General features: G+C 43.2%; 1 protein-coding gene across 6 annotated transcripts in view; it reads right to left on the reverse strand.

The window, feature by feature from the left end:
- The window catches only part of SHROOM3 (shroom family member 3), a 371,721-nt gene that overhangs the window by 34,907 nt on the left and 318,167 nt on the right, over nt 1–18,647 (reverse strand). For all 6 annotated transcript variants that reach the window (XM_078367044.1, XM_035293492.3, XM_008993138.5 and 3 more), the window contains 2 exons: nt 11,400–14,583; nt 4,984–5,057 (listed from right to left, as the gene is read on the reverse strand). In XM_078367044.1, coding sequence (XP_078223170.1) covers nt 4,984–5,057; nt 11,400–14,583 — 3,258 coding nt within the window. The remainder of the gene's footprint in view (nt 1–4,983; nt 5,058–11,399; nt 14,584–18,647) is intronic.

An 18,647-nucleotide genomic window follows, 5' to 3' on the forward strand; every position in this document is an offset into this window, starting at 1 on the left:
CTGCCTGCTGTGCAAGAGTTAATGTGAGGATAAAAGGATCTGCAGCAAACCCACCGTGATTTGTAAATTCCCTGTCTGCAGTTCCGACTGGCTATGTGAGTGAATCTGGAGCACAGATGGCACATTTCATCTCACAGATCTGACTCCTCTGAGGGAGCGGTGACTCAGTCCCACATCAGAGCAATAATACAGGGCTTGCCACAAGATCATCTAAGTGCCAGGCAAGCAGAATGTAGCATGTGGGGGGAAAAGATGGCAAAGTACCAAATTAGCTCTTCTCATGCCTTTATTTTTTCTTTATTATACACAGATGCAGATGATAGAATAAAGGGCCCACCTCTCTCTCAGATGCAACCCCTCCTTTCCCGTGACCGGTCCTTTTCACTCAGACATGGCTTCTTTAGCAGAAACCTCTCCATAGTGAAGTGTGGCCACTCTGCAGTTCCTAGTGGCTTCCCCAGTGGGCATATCAGAAACCCTGAGGAAGGAGACTCTCTGGGAATACTCTTCACTTGTGTCTCATCCATCCTGGCATCCCCATACCTGGCACCAAGCACCCCCTCAGCAAGTATCTGTTGAATAGTGGTATCTCCTCTGCCTGACTGCTCTCCAGATTGTAGCAAACAAACTTTTTAAACTCAGCATCCTCTAAGAGGACGTGGAGTTTGCTGAAATCTGATGTTTTAGTGACTAATTCAGATGCCTTTATTTTATTACATCTTGAGGCTTTTTAAAGGGAGAGACATTACTAAAACATACAATAATATACACTTATCCTTTAAAGATCCAGCCCAATAAACTTTTATATGTTTTCAGTTTGTGTGACCTTAGTTTACACAAGCTAAAGTGACTTTTTTTTTCTTAAGACAGAGTCTCACTCTATCACCCAGGCTAGAATGCAATGGTGTGGTCTCGGCTCAGCTCACTGCAACTTCCGCCTCCCAGGTTCAAGCAATTCTCCTGCCTCAGCCTCCCATGTACAGCTGAGATTACAGGAGCCCACTACCAAGCCCAGTTGGTTTTTGTATTTTTAGTAGAGATGGGGTTTCACCATGTTGGCCAGGCTGGTCTTGAACTCCTGACCTTGCGATCCATCCGCCTCAGCCTCCCAAAGTGCTGGGATGTAGGCGTGAGCCACCAAGCCTGGCCGGCTCTTTCTTTTTGAAGATAATATCAGTGGTAAATACTTAGCTTGGTTGAGAATGCTTCTCCACAGTGATTATTCTCTGTTTTTCAGGAATGAAGTTTTGGATAAAAAAAGATTTTGTTCAAGTCCCTTCTATAATAGGGTGTGAGAGGCTCACCCAGAGTCTGCTGATATGTATTCAGGAATCCTACTATTCAAGTATGGATTTTGAGAGCAATTAGTCTCACCCTTTTTTGTTTTGTTTTTAAAAAAACAGCACTTTTTAAAAATTGTGGTTAAAAAAAACATAAAATTTCATCTTAACCATTTTTAAGGTCAGCAGTGTTAATACGTTCACACTGTTGTGAAACAGATCTCCAGAACTTTCACAAGTTGCAAACCTAAAACTATGTACCCACTAATTAATAACTCCCCATTTCCTCTCCTTCTAACCCCTGGAAATCACCGTTTTACTCTGTGTTTCTATGAATTTGACTACTTTAGGTACTTCATACAAGTGAAATTATACAGTATGTCTTTTTGTGACTGGCTTATTTCACTTCGCATAATATGTGGTAGCATGTGGCAGAATTTCCTTTTTAAGGCTGAGTAATATTCCCTTGTATGTCTACACCACATTTTGTTTATCCATTCATCTGTCATTAATAGACATTTGGGTTGTTTCCACCTCTTGGCTACTGTGAACATAAATACTGCTGCTATGAACATGGATGTACAATGTATCTCTTGGAGACCCTGCTTTCAATTCTTTTGGACATCTACTCAGAAGTGGCATTGCCAGATCATATAGTAGCTCTATTTTTAGTGTTCTAAGACCTCCATGCTGTTTTTCATATGGCTGCACCATTTTACATTCCCACTAACAGTGTGCAAGATTTCCAATTTCCCCATATCCTCACTGACATTTGTTGTTTTTCTTAATAGTAGCCATCCTAATGTGTGTGAGGTGACATCTCATTGTGGTTTTGAGTTCTCTAATGATTACTGGTGTTGAGCATCTTTTCACATGCTTGTTGGTCATGTGTCTACCATCTTTGGAGAAATGTCTATTCAAGTCCTTTGCCCTTTTTTACATAGACAAGTACATTTTTATTTTTGAAATTAACAAGTGAATGTCTCAATTCAGTTGGATTTGTGTCCTCTAGTGTTTGTTTCTTTCACACTGAAGATAAAAAGAATGAAAAATAGTTTGAAAACAGAAAAAAAGATATAATAATGATAACTATTGTCTTTTTGTGACCCATGAAGGCATCAAACTTTTATAATACTTGAACAGTGCAAAATCTCTATTTTTCTATAAATTAGAACTTTTAATGTTTTTTAAATAGCATTAATGTAAAGTCTGAATTTCACGTATTTAGGGAGAATTATGTCAGAGTAGAGGAAAACTGACTGATCCTAATAAGCATCCATGGAGAAGAAAGGGCACATTCCTCCAAATTCTACCTTCCAAATTGTTCTGATATTTCACAATTGTCCACAATTGATGTGACTCTTATCTTCTGACTATGATTTTTTTTTTTTTTTTTTTTTTTTTTTTTTTTTTGAGACAGAGTTTCGCTCTTGTTACCTAGGCTGGAGTGCAATGGTGCAATCTCGGCTCACCGCAACCTCCGCCTCCTGGGTTCAGGCAATTCTCCTGCCTCAGCCTCCTGAGTAGCTGGGATTACAGGCACGCGCCACTGTGCCCAGTGAATTTTTTGTATTTTTAGTAGAGACGGGGTTTCACCATGTTGACCAGGATGGTCTTGATCTCTGGACCGCGTGATCCACCCGCCTCGGCCTCCCAAAGTGCTGGGATTACAGGCTTGAGCCACCGTGCCCGGCCCAACTATGATTAACAGAGTAACTATGGTAAAAGACCACACAAACCTTTAGGAAAAAAAAAAGAGTGTTACACTTTGTGTCTTCTTGGTTGTAATGGTTAGAAAAACAAACTGCAAGCAGAATTTTTAGTATTCAAAATTCATAGCACGATCTATGATCAAGCCCCACCCACGTTTTCCTGTTGGCTGCTTCTGTAGACACTTTCCATGCCTATGCTTTTCCCCAGGACAGCTAAGAATTACATGTCCTGAAATTATCAATATCTTTTTTAGCAAGCACTATGCATGTAGCTGCACCTATGCTAATGTCAACTGCCAAAGAACAGGACAAGCATTTCAGTTATTCAGCGGTATGTGATGCTTGTCATATTTATTCTTTTGGCATTTTTACAGCTCATAAAGCTTTTTTTTTCCTTTTAACACAGAACTAATTTTGTTGAGGAAGGTTTTTTTCCCCGATAAAACTGCTACCTGTGTTTCTCAGATTGTCAATATTGCCACTGAGCCAACCAGGCTCCTCCCCCTTCCTTCACCTGTCACCTTCAATTATTTTCTTACTTTCCAACTTTAATTTTAGGTTCAAGGAGTACATGTGCAGGTTTGTTACATGAGTAAATTCCACGTTGCCAGAGTTTCGTGTACAGATAATTTTGTCACCCAAATAGGCATAGTACCCGATAGGTAGTTTTTCAGTCCTCACCATCCTCCTACCCTCTGCCCTCAAAGAGGCGCCAGTGTCTGTTGTTCCCTTCTTTGTGTCCATGTGTACTCAGTGCTTAGCTCCCACTTGTACATGAGAGCATGCAGTATTTGGCTTTTTGATCCTGTGTTCATTTGCTTAGGATACTGGCCTTCAGCTCCATCCATCTTGTTGCAAAAGACAGATCTTGTTCTCCTTTACCTTTGCACATTTTTATATAGGGTTATTTTATTTTCTGTTGTTTAGTCCCACCTTTGATTTCAAACCAATTTTCTTTAGCAGTGCTCTAGTTTATTAACAGTTTTCCCTTTTTTCTAGCTTTTAATTAATACACCCAAACTAACCGAAGTCCCAAACAGCCTCAGCTTGAATACTTTATTCCTTGTCAACACAGCTACAGGAGCAAGAGCATATAAACAAGGAAGGTTGATGTTGGCTGAAAAGCAGGTCATTAATACCTACTTTCTGAACATGTTGGCTGCTTCTACTTGACAGTATTAGGTTGAGTTAAGTAAGAAGATGAATGTAGAAACATTAATTGAATAAAATATAAGAAAAAATAAGGAAATGGCTTAAAAACATGGAAAGGAGTAGGTAGGGTGTAGGTTTATCATTAGTAATAATAGATTATAGTAGACAACTCTGTAATGCTGTATTAAAACTACATACAGGGTACATGGTTAAGAGAAAACCCTTTTTGGAAATTTCTACTTATTCAGTCCCATGTGAATAGTTCGACATTTTTAAATTTTAAAAAAAGTTTCCATTGTATTTTCTATCTAGGATATATGATTTTGATGGCATTAAAAAAAAAAAAGACTCTCCTCTGCTTTCTATCCCCATGTGTATAAAATTATGATTTTGAGCTTTATTTTTCACTTCCAATGCTTCCAGTTTGTCTTCCTCTGTGAAGCTGTTCATGAAATGCCCATTCTTCCCTAGCACTGTAGTCACCAGATGTGATGCTTTGCACACAGAGCTGGAAGAGATCAGCCCAAACAGGAGGCCCTGTTTGTGAGCACCATGGGACATGCCTGAGAAAAGTGCCTCCATTAATTATTCTGTTGTCAAACTGGCTAGAAGTCAACCTTGTCCTCAACATCACATGTTCAAAACCTATTTTGAACAAGTGTCATTCTTAAAGAAAATCATTTACAAATGGAAAGTAAAAAGTTCTCCATGGCCTAGACAAATCAAAAAAGCAGGTGACACTTAAGACATCACATTCTGATTTCTTGTAGAAAGGAACAAGGGTAGTTTTACACCAGCAGCATTCATACCCAGAGGGCATCATAAGTACACATACATACCTAGATCCAGGGCCAGCCAAATAACATGGATCCTTGACAAGACCAAAGCCATTTTCTTCTCCCAAAAGCACATCCTTGAAACACAAGAAAGGCACAGCATTACTACCAATAAACAGGTGTTTAAATTTACTAAGGGGGTGGAGGTAAAAAGGAGAAGGAACACTTATTTTCTGGCAACCTACTACTGTCAGGCCACATGGTGGTACTCTTACATAAGCCCACAGCATTGATGCAGGAGATAAGCCAAGGATTTAAAAAAAAAAACAGAGGCAGAGTCAGAATTTGTGCTTCAGTCTGTCTCACCAGGTTCCTCCTCTAGCAAGGATGTTTCCTAAGTAAGAAAAGTCTAACAATTATCTCCAGAGTTAAAAACAACTGCTAAACTTGAAATATAAGGAAGACAATGAATTCAACGGGCCAAACTTTTCAAATGGCAATAGGGAAATATGAGAGATGACAGGAAAAGAATAAGCCATTACATTGTGCAAAAATTTCAAAGATTCTTAGTTATAATTAGTGAAGATATGAATTTGGATTGTAATCAGGTTGCAATACATTCTGGGAAAAATCTGACTCACATGCGAGATCAATAACCCTGGGGACTTTTCAGGGGTAGTTTTTGTTTCTGTTATAATGAGGGTATGTACTAGTGTCCTGAAAAGGTTGTCATTTTTTGATAGTATACAATTTGGTCCCTGTAATCAGGTCCATGATGAAGATGACGATATTGCCATTTATGATAATACATTCAACTCCGAATTATTTATGCTGACAGCAGAAAGGCAAAAACCAGAAAATCCGTATATAATCTCCAACTTAATTTCAGTAATTTATTTTGCCATTTAATCCTGCTCAAAGGGTTAACTGCTCTTCACCCCGTTCCTTGTTTTTGTTCAGTGGTTGAGAAACTAGTAAGCAATGAAAAGGGTCAAAGGTGGTAGCAGGCAGAAGAAACAAACCCCTGAACATTATTCATAATTGCAGCTACCCCTACTGGGTATTTACTGCATGCCAGACACTCTGCTAAGTATTCTGCACCAACAAATTATATGCCTGGAATATTAGGCACTTTACCTTTTTTTTTTTTTTTTTTTTTTTTTTGGTAACTTAATCTTTTCAACAATTGGAAGTGGGGTCTGTAATTGCAGCTCATCGAGGTGACATATCATGCCCACAGTTAAATAAGTGGAGAAACTAGGATTCAAGCCATGATATCTTCAAAGCCCAAGATCTCCCCATGGAATCTTTATAAGTTGAGTGGCAGCTGGGCTGGATGCAATCAGACTTAAAAAGCTTGAGAAAATGAATTCCATGTGTTCTGATTCACTCAAATATCACTGTAGGGAATGAGAATTCCTGTTCTCCATGAAACTTTATGTTCCTTTAAAAGTCTTTTCCCACCACTTTTCCCTCTGTTGACATGAATGTGCCACCTTGTCAACAATTAATTGGAAAAGCCCAGATCCCATGTGAGCTCCTAACCCAGTAAAGTATAAATATATATTCACATCCTATTACAACCTTTGCATTTCAGTTTAACAATGCATTTAACTTCTGTATTCACATGATTTGGCCCCTAGAATATCAAGCTTAAAATGATATTTACGTGGATGTGGATAAAATAATTAGACCCAGCAATAAACTATTGAGTGAATTCTCTGAATCTGCTGTCAATCAAAATACCACTTGGACAAAGGAAAATATCTTCCCAACCTCATACAAGCCCAAGGAAGATAAATTCCTGTTGCATTTTCTTGCTTTAATTTGAGCATATATTCACTGTCAAAGAAGACTATTTACTATAAACTGGTAGGAAGTACAAAGCACTTATTATGGCAATTATAGGAAAAAACAGTGGCTATGGGAAAAACACTAGGCATAGAATTATACCAACTTGTTAAGTGTCTAATTTGTTTTCGTTAATTATCTCAAAATTGAATTTAAAATACAGAAGTTCTTAGCATACTTAATAATATAAATCTGAAGTCTACTGAATCTCAATTCTCTTGTTTTGGGTTCCAAATTAGTTATATCTCAATATGTTTGCTGCTGACGAAACATGAAGACAACAATATTCACCTACTTTAGAATATTAGTTTCAAGTAACTACTAAAAATAATTAGAAATCCTTATGAAAAATCTTATGTTAAAGTACAGTTACGTGTCACTTAACAACAGGGATATGTTCTGAGAAATGCATCACTGTGCAAACATCATAGAGTGTGCTTACAGAAACAGATGACCAGACTATTACATCCCTAGGCTATATGGGGTATAGGCCTATTGCTAAACCTGTACAGCATGTTACTGTACTGAATACTGTAGACAGTTGCAACACAATAATATGTATTTTTGTATCTAAACATGGAGAAGGTACAATAAAAGTATGGTATTATAAGGATATGGGACCACTGTTATATATGTGGTCCATCCTTGACCATTGTAAGACACATGACTGAAATAGTTATCAATAAATGTTAAAATGAAATAAATTCATTGGCTGATATTTTCAGATATAGGACTTTTAATTCTTGCCTCTCTTTCCCCTTTCTCAGCCTCTTATTATTCAAGGAGAGGTCACGGTATAGTCTTAAAGTCAGCCAAGACTTAAAGACTCTGCAGTCAGACAGTATGGGGTCAAAACCTCACTCCCTTCTACCTTAGGCAAATTTTGTACCCTCTCTGTGACTTGGTTCATTCTTCTGTAACTTAGAGATAATAATGGTATTTACCTCACTGCACAGATGTGAAGACTAATTTTATTTTATTTTTTGAGACCGAGTCTTGCTCTGTTGCCCAGGCTGGAGGGCAGTGGCGTGATCTCAATTCACTGCAACCTCTACCTCCTGAGTTCAAGCAATTCTCACACCTCAGCCTCCCAAGTAGCTGGGACTACCAGTGCCCACCACTATGTCTGGCTAATTTTTGTGTTTTTAGTAGAGACAGGGTTTTGCCATATTGGCCACGCTGGTCTGGAACTCCTGGCCTCAAGCAATCTATCCACCTTGGCATCCCAAAGTGCTGAGATTACAGGTGTGAGCCACTGCACCCAGCCAAGACTAATTTAATACTTAAAAAAACACAGTACAATGACTGGCACACAGCAAAAATTTGATTACTGTTAGCTATTTGAATCTTTACATTTTGTGGAAAGTTGATTCTATTTTGTATAATCTTGAATGCGTGCTTGTGAAAGGGTGCGAAAAAAGACAAGTTGCATCCCACAGAATCAAGCCTGTATCTAACACTGTGGTTGCATGCATTGAGCAATTTCCTCGGCAATTAAGTAATGTCTGTCACACATCTCACAATGTGTATGTTACACATCACACATGAAGATCCCTGAAAATACTAAGAGAACCAGAGAAATCTCTCACTTAAAATCCCCACCAGTAATCTGATTTCTCCAAGGGTTTCTCTTTATAGACTCTACTATATTTTATATCTATGCATGAACAGGTACACATTTCTGTCTCTAAGGCAGAAATGTTGGATATCTTTCTGGAGCTTTGCAGGTTCTACCCACTTTTAACAGGTTGAGTTTTCCAAGGTCTCACAGAAAGAAGGTGGAAACAGGCAAGAGTCTGATGTGCACTTAAGCTTCATTGCTAATATCTATTTGTCCTGCAATGAAGAAGAATTAAAGGAGAGCAAAATGGAAGGCTGCATGTTTCAGGGAGGATCTCAAGCTGGCTGAGGAGAGGCCAGACCTGTCAAATACATGAGAAGATCTCAGGCTACAAGTAGTTCAAAATGGAAGCCTCCTGCAGTCATTATCTCAGGCCAGAGATGGATCAACTGTCATACACAGAGGAACTGATTTCCATGATGACTGTTTTTGGAGGCAGAAAGTGGCCTCATTAATGAGAATTTTGAAAAAAAAAAAAAAAAAAAAAAAAAAAAGCTAAATCCTTGTCAAAAACTTGTAAAAATCCTGCCCTGTCAACATCTGACTGGTAAGAACAAGCAGCATTTGTTGGGGATAGCATCAACTAAGCCAGCAGCAGAAACACACTCCACATTTTGGGTTTTACTCAGGCAGACGGTCTCTACAAGAATTCTCTAAAGCAAGGATAAGAAAAATTATTGATTAAAAAACCTTCCCAAAAGCTTACTGATAATGTTCTTGGAATTTATTAAAATAGGAAAAAATATATACAATAACCACAATAGTTATGTGGTGAGAGTAACTTTGTTTTATTTTTAACTTATCATAACTACAAATAAGGCAGATGATAAGAAGGATGCAAGGAGCAGACTGCCTTGCCATGAGATGCTTCTCCAGTCAGCTAAGGTCTGGCTGCTGTGCAGGAGACCGGGAGAGGGAGGAAGCTCAAGAATGGGGTTCTGGCACAGTGACAACATAGGAGATGATGCATTGTTCAGAATTTTCAGAATTTGTTGAAGCAAAGCAGTATGAAAGAAGTATTTCATTCGGAAATATTTCCCTCTCTGCCTGTATATTCCCCAAATTAACTAATATCTAAATATGGTATTCCCTTTATGAAAAGGGTGCCCCAAGGACTGTTCTGTATTCACTTGTCTTTCTAAAAAGTTTTCCAAATAATACAAAGTATTTAATTGTGATTTGGAGGAATCTCTTCACTTCTCTCAACACCCATGTTTTATCTTTATTTCTTTATTAACCAGGCTTAATAAACATTTTGGGGAAAAGACAAAATAACATTCATAGCCATTCAACCAATTCTCTAAGACAGAATAACAATATCTAATGGGGAATAAACAATAATGATTTGGTTTTCACCTAAGAGTTTCTATTTTCCTTAAAACACAGGGAGAGAAGTGAAGAAGACTGTTATATAGTTAAGTTGCTAACAACCATCAAGCTAGATGAAATTGAATGTTACATATATGGATTTTAAATGTGTGTTAGTGGTAGGATAGGGAGTGGGAATTAGCTCTGTTCATTCTGAAGGCAGGAAAAGGCTACTGAAGGCTTATGGGAAGTTGTCTCTACATTTCTGGAGGGTTTATACTAGGAGAAAATATTTCTGTACAATTCTAAACAGAAAACACCTGGAAGGGGACTTTCTCTCAGAAGGATGTGGGTCTGTGTGTGTGTGCATTAGAAAGAATGCAGCAAACTTCTCAGTCAGTAACTGCTGAATCTTTCTTTGTCTGAACTGGTTTTCAATCAATGCATCCCCTCTCCCCTAATGTCTTGTCATCATGCCCATCTTTTACATCCTGGCCCAAAATCCCATTTCCCTTCAGGAGAAGCAGTTGCTACTCCAATCACCTCAGAATTAATTACTTTCCTCTCCATAGCATATTACTGATCACCATTCCCAAAGCACTCACTAGTCATAGTAGAGTTGTTTATATATAAGGTCATATTCCTTAATTGTGAACCCCAGAAAGGCAAGAGGCTTATTTTTTTTCCTTCGTGTATCCTCGGCTGCTATAACACAGCATTTTTCATACAACACATGCTCTATAGATGCTTGCTGAATGGCTGACTTCTCTGAAAGGGAAAACAGCAGAATTTAAGAGGGGCAGTAGAGCAGAGTTCTTCCTCCCCTGTGCTAACAGGTATGAGATTCCTATTATTTTCTTTGGTGGGAAGGGAAGCATGAGGCAGGCCACTGATCTCCAGTGGAAGTGAAGCCTGAGGATAGGCTAAGAATTAAGGAAATTAATAGGATCCTAGGAGTCAGAATGCTCAGCTTCTATTCCTAGCACTGCTTGAAGTTTTCAGCGGAAAGTATTTTATAATCCTTGCAGCGTTTAGTGCCTTTACTAGAAAATCCTTTTATGTGAGATTTTGAGTTTCTGATTTTCCCTCCTCACCAGGATAATGCACAGAAAGAGCTCAGAAAGGAGTCCGAGAGACAGGTGTCTGACATGTATAAAATACTCTACTGCACAGGATTATCTTGAGGATTAAATGAAATAATAAATGTAGATTACACGTAGCTCAGGACCTGCCACACACTTAGCTGAGGGCCAGGAATTCAATAACCAATGATTATCAATGTCAATAATTCTAGCTATTTTGTAGATGCAAAGTCCAACAGAAACAGAAAGGGTACAAAGCTAAAACCCTTAAAATACTTAGACCCAGACTCTAATCCATAAAAAAACAAAAAAAAAAGATAATCCTAATTTTTCCTAATCTTGCATTTTTGCATTGAAAGGTGGTGACTTCCTAAAATGGAGATATATATAAATCTATATAACAATATAGATAATCTATATATCTGTATCTTTGTAAGGAAGCCAGGTAGGGACACTGAAAAACTCAACTCATGAAAACAAGTGCTACTTTTCTGTATTTACAAGGAAAACTGAACTGGGAGAGGGGCTGAGAGGGTGAGGGGTTTGGAAGCCCCACTAAAGCTTCCAGGGAGGGAGGGAGGAACAGTCCGAGGCCAGGACTTGCTGGTTGCACGTACCTGGTACTTGTCTGCAGTGGCGGGAGATGACCTGGACCTCACGTGGACAGGGACGGCGAGGACATCTGAGCGTTCCAGCAGGTCCTCTGCCGACATGGACTTCCCGGCCCTGGCCCCCCAGGAGGGTGGCTCCCTGGAGGTCTCATCCACCCTCTGGGTGTCCCTTGTTCCACCGTTTGCTCCACTGAGCAGCTCCCTTGGGACCTGGAGGTCCCCACGTCGCCGTTCCCCGAGGCGGCGGCCACCTGCGAAGGAGCTGCTGCGATCTCGAGGAGCCTGCAGGGTTTCTGCAACAGTGGCCTGCAGGAGCGTGGCCTCCCTGCGGGGCTGCAGGCTGGGTTCCCGCAGCGAGCTCAGGCTGGAGGCCGAGGCGAGGCCAGGGCCTTCCGGTGCCGCGGGGCCGGGCTGGAGGTATGTGCTCTGGGCGCGCTCACGCAGTGGCCCAGGCTCCAGGAGGCCACAGCCCACGGCGGAGCCCGGCCACTTGCCCGTCTTGCGCTGGATGTAGTCGGCCAGGGCGCTCTGCTGGAACTGCTTCAGCTCGGGCCCCGACAGGCTGAGCGTGGAGCAGGCCTTGCCATCGCGCTCAAAGAGGCGGCGCCGGTCTGCTACGCTGCTCTCCGGGAAACGCATCCCCTTCCTCTGAGGGCCCAGGGGTGCCGGATCAGCCTCCTCCGCGACCCCCACCTCGTTCATCTTCTCGGGCTCTGAGTAGGAGCGCTTCTTCTGCTCGGGGGTCAGGCGCCTGCGAGCCCCTCTCCGGGCGGCAGGGGGCGCCGGCCTGGCCAGGTCGCCCTCTGCAGGGGTCACGCTGTGCCGCTCCCGGGGCGTGTGCGGGGAGGCGGAGGCTGGTGCCTCAGGGCTCCGCAGCCCCACGTGGGCCGAGGAGGGCCGTGGCCGCCAGGGCCTCGATGCCGTAGACGCCCCTAGTTCCAGGTCCCGGCGTCGAAAGGACGTGGCCCCCAAAACGCGGGACTGTGCGTCCTTGATGCTGTTCCGGTAGGCGCGGCTGAAAGGGGCATCCAACAGGGGCGACTCGGGCGAGCCGGGCCTGTCCTGCCACTCGGCCTCCCTCTCTGGCTCGCTGGAGAGCTGGAAGGTGCTCTGGCTGCGGAGGAGACGAGCGTCCGGCCTCTGCGGGCCACGGCCGCTGTCCACGGCTCCTCCGCTCAGCTGCTGACCGCAGGGCTGCCGGCAGGCCTCCTCCAGCTTCGGCTCCCTGTTTTTGAAGTGCTGCTCCCCATTGCCTAGGGCTTCCGCTGACTCAGAGAAACGCATGTGGGTTTTTGTCTCCTCAAAGTCATTCCCAGAAGTACTGGAAGTTGAGACGGTCCTGCGGGGCCTATAGTTATGACCAAAACCGGGGCCGCCCACACTCGGTCTATGGCTCCCTTGCTCTCGCTGCTCGAATTTGGAGACCTTCTCCAGCACCGAGCAGTGGGGCTTCCGGTACTGAAAGCCTTGAAGAGCCGAGGTGCTGCCTGGGCCGGGCCCCCTCCGTCCAAGACTGGATGTGTGCGGGTGCGAGGGGGAGGGCGGTTCTTCGGGCCTTGGGTCTGCGCTGCGGAAAGATGCCGAGACACCAGTTCTCCCCTCGGGCCGTGGGTAGGAAACATGCCCGTCCAGATGGCTCCCGGAGTCAGGAGCAGCTTTCCTCCCAGGGTCTTCCGCCTTGGTGTTGACTGCACAGGTGGACCTGCCCCCGGAGTAACTCTCCTGGGCTCCCCGGCCTAGCTCCAGGCTGCTGTGTCTTTTCAGACTCTCAGGTATGTTCTGGAGAGATGAGAAGGCTGACTTGGTCTTGCCAAAGTTGCCTGATAGACTCTGACCTAGGCCTTCTCTCTCCAGCCTCCTCCAGAGGTTGGCATTGTGGTCTTCCTGGAAATCGCCCTCCCAGGGCTCTGAGGGCCTGGAAGGTCTCTTGTCTTCACCCGCTTGCCAGGCCTGGACCTGAGGGCATTTGAGGCTGTGGGGATGAGAAGATGGTTTGTTGCTGTGGGTGCTCTTTCTCTCATTGGGATGTGGGCTGTTGCCTTGGGGAGGTGTGAAATGTCTCTTCAGGGAGGCATCCTCCTCATTTTCAGGCACTGAAGAAAAATGGACTTTAGAGGGGACATACTTGGCTGTAGCTTCCGGTTTCTTCTCTACCGGAGACAACAAGTCATGTTCTAAGGGCTGGCAGAAGGCAAAGGCAGGCCTGCTAGATCCATTCTGGTTCCCATTCTCATCAATGGTAGCCATCTTGTTGCACGCTCCCTGAGCAGCTATGTATCCACTCTCCTTGGCCAGTGCAGGGTAGAGAGTCCCATTGCTACTCACAGAAGGCTGGGGCACCTGGGCAAAGTGTGGCTCCAGGGAAGGTACTGGGTAGATGCTGGTCGGCAGCAGAGGTTGGCCAGGTTGGGCCTTCTGGGTATAACTATGCTTGGGCTTCACTGGGGGGCTGTTCTCTGGACTCTTCTCCAGCACAGTGTGCAGCTGCTCCTCTGTGAATGGAGACTTCAGGGAGCCTAAAGAGTTTGCCTGAAGCCGACAGAGCCGTTTCTGATCAAGGCTAGACCAGGAGCTGGGCCGCTCACGGTGCCTAAACGCTGCATAACTATCGCTCCGAGCTGGAGGCAGGGGTGCACCCACTTTAGGAGGAAGGTTGTCAGTGGCAGTCTCCAAGGAACTGGGGCACTGCTGGCTCCAGGATGGGGGTGGCACTCCCTTACCCCGAGGAATATTAGACCATTTATCATAGCCCTGACTATCTGCTGAGGCTCGGGCCTCCCTACCTTGAAGCAGCAGGGCTGAAGAGTTCACCTCATACTCTGCTGAGACTCCCCTCCGGGTGTCATAGACTGTCTTCACATAGCGAATATCTGCCTGCCTCATCCCTTCGAGGAGGCCACCTCGAGCAGAAGTTGTGTCCATGGAGCCTGAACGCTCCCGGCCAGAGATGCCAGGGGGTGGATACTCTAGAATGCTAGAACTGGTGGAGAAAGAGCTGTAAGCCGAGTCTCTCTTGTTATGGAAGTGGCTGAGCTGGTCAATGCTGCCGGTGGACTTGGCAGGGGAAAGATGGCAGGGTGGGTATGCCCCACTGGGCTCCAGGCTCTCCATGCTCCCCTGGGAGCTGCACTGGTCAGGGCTCCGCCTTAGATAGGCATGGTCATAGTTGGAGAGATCACTGGTAGAGGAGCTGGAAGAAAGGGAGACAAAGCAGTCAGCATCTCCAAGCTGTTATCATTTAGATTTACAGGCACAGGACCCAGCTTATAAATGTTCTCTTGTGCAAGAGGCTTGGTCTTTGGAAGGGAGGAGAAAGAGGGCCATATTTGGGCCTTGCTCAGCCTCCTTGTGTGTCATCGCTAGGAGTAACTGCCCAACACTCTAACCTATGTGCCTCCAATTAATCACCCAGGCTAGCAAGGAGAGGAACAAGGAGCTCAGAGGAAGCCACGTGGCCTTTGGGCGCAGGCAGTATTTTTGATGTGATTTGCTGCATGCTGGAAATGACATTTTGCATGCGCCAAGAAATGACAGAGGTGGAAGAGTGATTGAGACTGAAATTGTGTGTCCACTGCAGTTGTTTGTGGAAAGATGAGAAGAGCTTAGTAAGAGAACAGGCACGTGAAGGAGACTTTGTGTGCACATGTGTATGTTTTTAGTTAATATCTTTCCTTTTTATGGAATTGAAGGATACACCCTGGCAGTCTTCCTGGAATCTCAACTGTACTAGAAACAATTTGTTTGTGGTGAGAAAGCTAAACACAAAGCTGAAATGACAGAAATTAGAGTCAGAAAAAAGCTCATGAGAAGCAGAGAGAAGGGAAAGAGGGAAGGAGAGAAAAGCTTTACAAGAAGGCGTAATCGCAGGGGCTCTTGGGTGCTGGGATTCCACCACCTGTGGATGACTTCCAAAAACCTAAGCAAAGCCTCCTCATACATTTAGGAGGGCAAGACCTTCTCATTTACAAGCTCCTCAAGATGGTTTTCAGACCCTGTCTAGAAAAGAGGGAAAAGACTATCAATCATTGTACAGCCCAGAAAGTTGTCTCAAAAGAAAATTACTTATAAATTCAAAATATATATATTTTTAAAAACCACTTAACACTCAACAATAAGAAAGCAACCTGATTTTAAAACTGGCCAAATACATCCTAAGAAGATATACAGATGGCAAATAAGCAAATGAAAAGTCTGTCATCATAAGTCACTAGAAAATTACAAAGTAAAACAATAAGATACCGGGGAACATGGTCTCAGGACCTCCTGAGGGCTGTGCCATAGGCAAAACCCAAAAACAAACGAAAAACAAACAAACAAAAAACAGGATACCACTGCACATCTATTAGAATGGCCAAAATCCAGAACACTGACAACACCAAATGCTGGTGAGGATGTGGAGCAGAAGAAACTCTCATTCATTGCAGGTGGTAATGCAAAACGGCACAGCCACTTTTAAAAGACAGTTTGGCAGTTTCTTACTAAATTAAACATACTCTTACCATATGAACCAGTGGTCACATTCCTTGGCATTTATCCAAAGGAGCTGAAAACTCATGTCCACATAAAAACCCACACATGGATGTTTACAGCAGTTTTATTCATAATTGCCATAACATGGAAGGAAGAAGGCTGTTCTGCAGGTGAGTGAACTGTGTTGTATCTACACAATGGAATATTATTCATTACTAAAAAAAAAAGTTGTCAAGCCATGTAAAAATATGAAGGAAACTAAAAGGCATTTTACTAGGTGAAAGAAACCAGTCTGAAAAGGCTACAAACCACATGATTCCAATTACATCGCTGACATTCTGGAAAAAGGAAAACAATGGAGACAATAAAAAGATCAATGGTGGCTGGGCATGGTGGCTCACCCCTGTAATCCCAGCACTTTGGGAGGCCGAGACAGGCAGATCACATGAAGTTAGGAGTTTGAGACCAGCCTGGCCAACATGGTGAAATCCTGTCTCTACTAAAAAGGCAAAAATTAGCCAGACGTGGTGGTGGACGCCTGTAATCCCAGTTACTCTGGAGGCTGAGATAGGAGAATTGCTTGAACCCGGTAAGTGGAGGTTGCAGTCAGTGAAGATCACACCACTGCACTCCAGCCTGGACAACAAAGCATGAAACTTCATCTCAAAAAAAAAAAAGATAGGGGTTGCCAGATCTTAGGTCTTAGGATGATGCAAGGAGGAATAGGTGGAGCACAGAGAATTTCCAGGGCAGTGAAACTATTCCGTACAATACTATAATGGTGAATACCTGTCATTAGACATTTTTCCAAACCTACACAATGCACGATTCCAACAGTGAACCCTAATATAAACTATGGACTTTGGGTGATTAAGATGTAGGTTTATCAGTTGTAACAAATGTACTACTCTGGGGGGGGCTGCTGATGATGGAGGAGGCTATGCATGTATAGGGATGGGGACTATATGAGAAATCTCTGGACTTTCTGTTCAATTTCACTGTGAAACTAAAACTGCTCTAAAAAATAAGTCTCTACACACACGCACGCACGCACACACACACGCACACACACGCACGCACGCACACACGCACGCACACACACGCACACACACACGCACACACACGATGTACAGGAAGGCATAAGTGGTTCAAATGTTTGTGACTCACTGTTCTCTAAAGGGTAAATCACTAGTAGTTCTTGCTCAAGATTTTCCATTTTTAAATGACTAGGCATTTCAGCACTATTAAAATTCATGATGTATTCTTATATTTCTAGGTCACATGTAAATAAATGTAGTGTCTTATTGGCCAACTATATGATAATACTTTATGGCTGGAATGCTTCCAGAGAATATGCTGAGACTAGAAGAACAATATTCAGAGTTAAAACTTGTGCTGGAATTTAAGGAAAAGAAGACTACACCTTCTGCAACTCTCCTCAAGAATATAATTTTTCTCTGTAATCCCAGCACTTTGGGAGGCCAAGACGGGTGGATCACGAGGTCAAGAGTTCAGGACCATCCTGGTTAACATGGTGAAACCCCGTCTCTACTAAAATATACAAAAAATTAGCTGGGCATGGTGGCACATGCCTGTAATCCCAGCTACTCAGGAGGCTGAGGCAGGAGAATTGCCTGAACCCAGGAGGCGGAGGTTGCGGTGAGCCGAGATCGTGCCATTGCACTCCAGCCTGAGTAACGAGCGAAACTCCGTCTCAAAAAAAAGAGTTCATACTAAAAAAAACACTAGACAGCCTCATTGCAGATAATCCTGTATGACCCACTCTGCTTCCTTTTTAGAGCTAATACTTCCAGGGAAAATGGAAATCCACAAGGGCCATTTCGTTCACAATTTCTATGAAGGTAGTAAACATTAGGCAATCCTCCTTCCAACTGCTGAGAATTTTAGCCATCTTTCATTGAAAGGATAATTCAAATCTAACTTAGGAACACACACATAAATCAAAATAAACAAACTGATGGTTAACAAACACTATTGAGTGGAAAAAATGCCATCAGTAACATATCTTAAAATATAGATGGTGTCTATAAATATGAAAGCTCTGTCACACATATCTCTAACCAGACCAGTGCAAGGGTACAGTGCGTTCCTTCCTGTAGCAAACCTAAGGTGGAAAGATCATGGGAGGCCTCTGTCAGGTGCTCTCCCAGAGAGGGTTCTGTCCCTTCGGAATTACCATTCCCAAGCTGCCTGGGGAATATAGGCATTGGTATCACTCTCTAGGACAAGTTCTTCCACTGCTTTCTGGAAATATTCATTTTTATTACCTTTGCCATTGATGCTTCTAAAATGGCACTTTTAACAATGGGTAAGAAAACTTGGAATGAAGGTTTTTCAATCCTGCAACAATTCCAACTCATATAAAGACAGCCTTACTGTCAAGAGGGGTGCATCTTGAGTGATCAAAGTTCTTACCATAGTCTGGCTACTTCAGCCTCATTTTCTATCGCTCTCCTTGCTGCTTCCTGTACTTCTGCATAATAGTCTCCCTGCTGAAACTCAAAACCAGGAAATTTATTCCTATTTCAGGGTCTGAGAGTCCTTTTACTTGCTGCTAGCTCCCATCACCCAGAATGCTCTTCACCTGGCTTACTCCCTCCTTTCATTCAGAGGACCTCCTAGATTAAAGAGCATCTCTTCGCTCCTTTGTGCCTGTTACCCTGCTTTATTTTATTCACAGCACTTACCACTATTTGACATGATAATCATATCCCTTTGGTTATGTGAAAGAGACTTCAACTGGATCTATAATAGTTAAAGAAC

Source organism: Callithrix jacchus, chromosome 3 (genome assembly GCF_049354715.1).
Source record: "Callithrix jacchus isolate 240 chromosome 3, calJac240_pri, whole genome shotgun sequence".
Classification (NCBI taxonomy): Eukaryota; Metazoa; Chordata; class Mammalia; order Primates; family Cebidae; genus Callithrix; species Callithrix jacchus.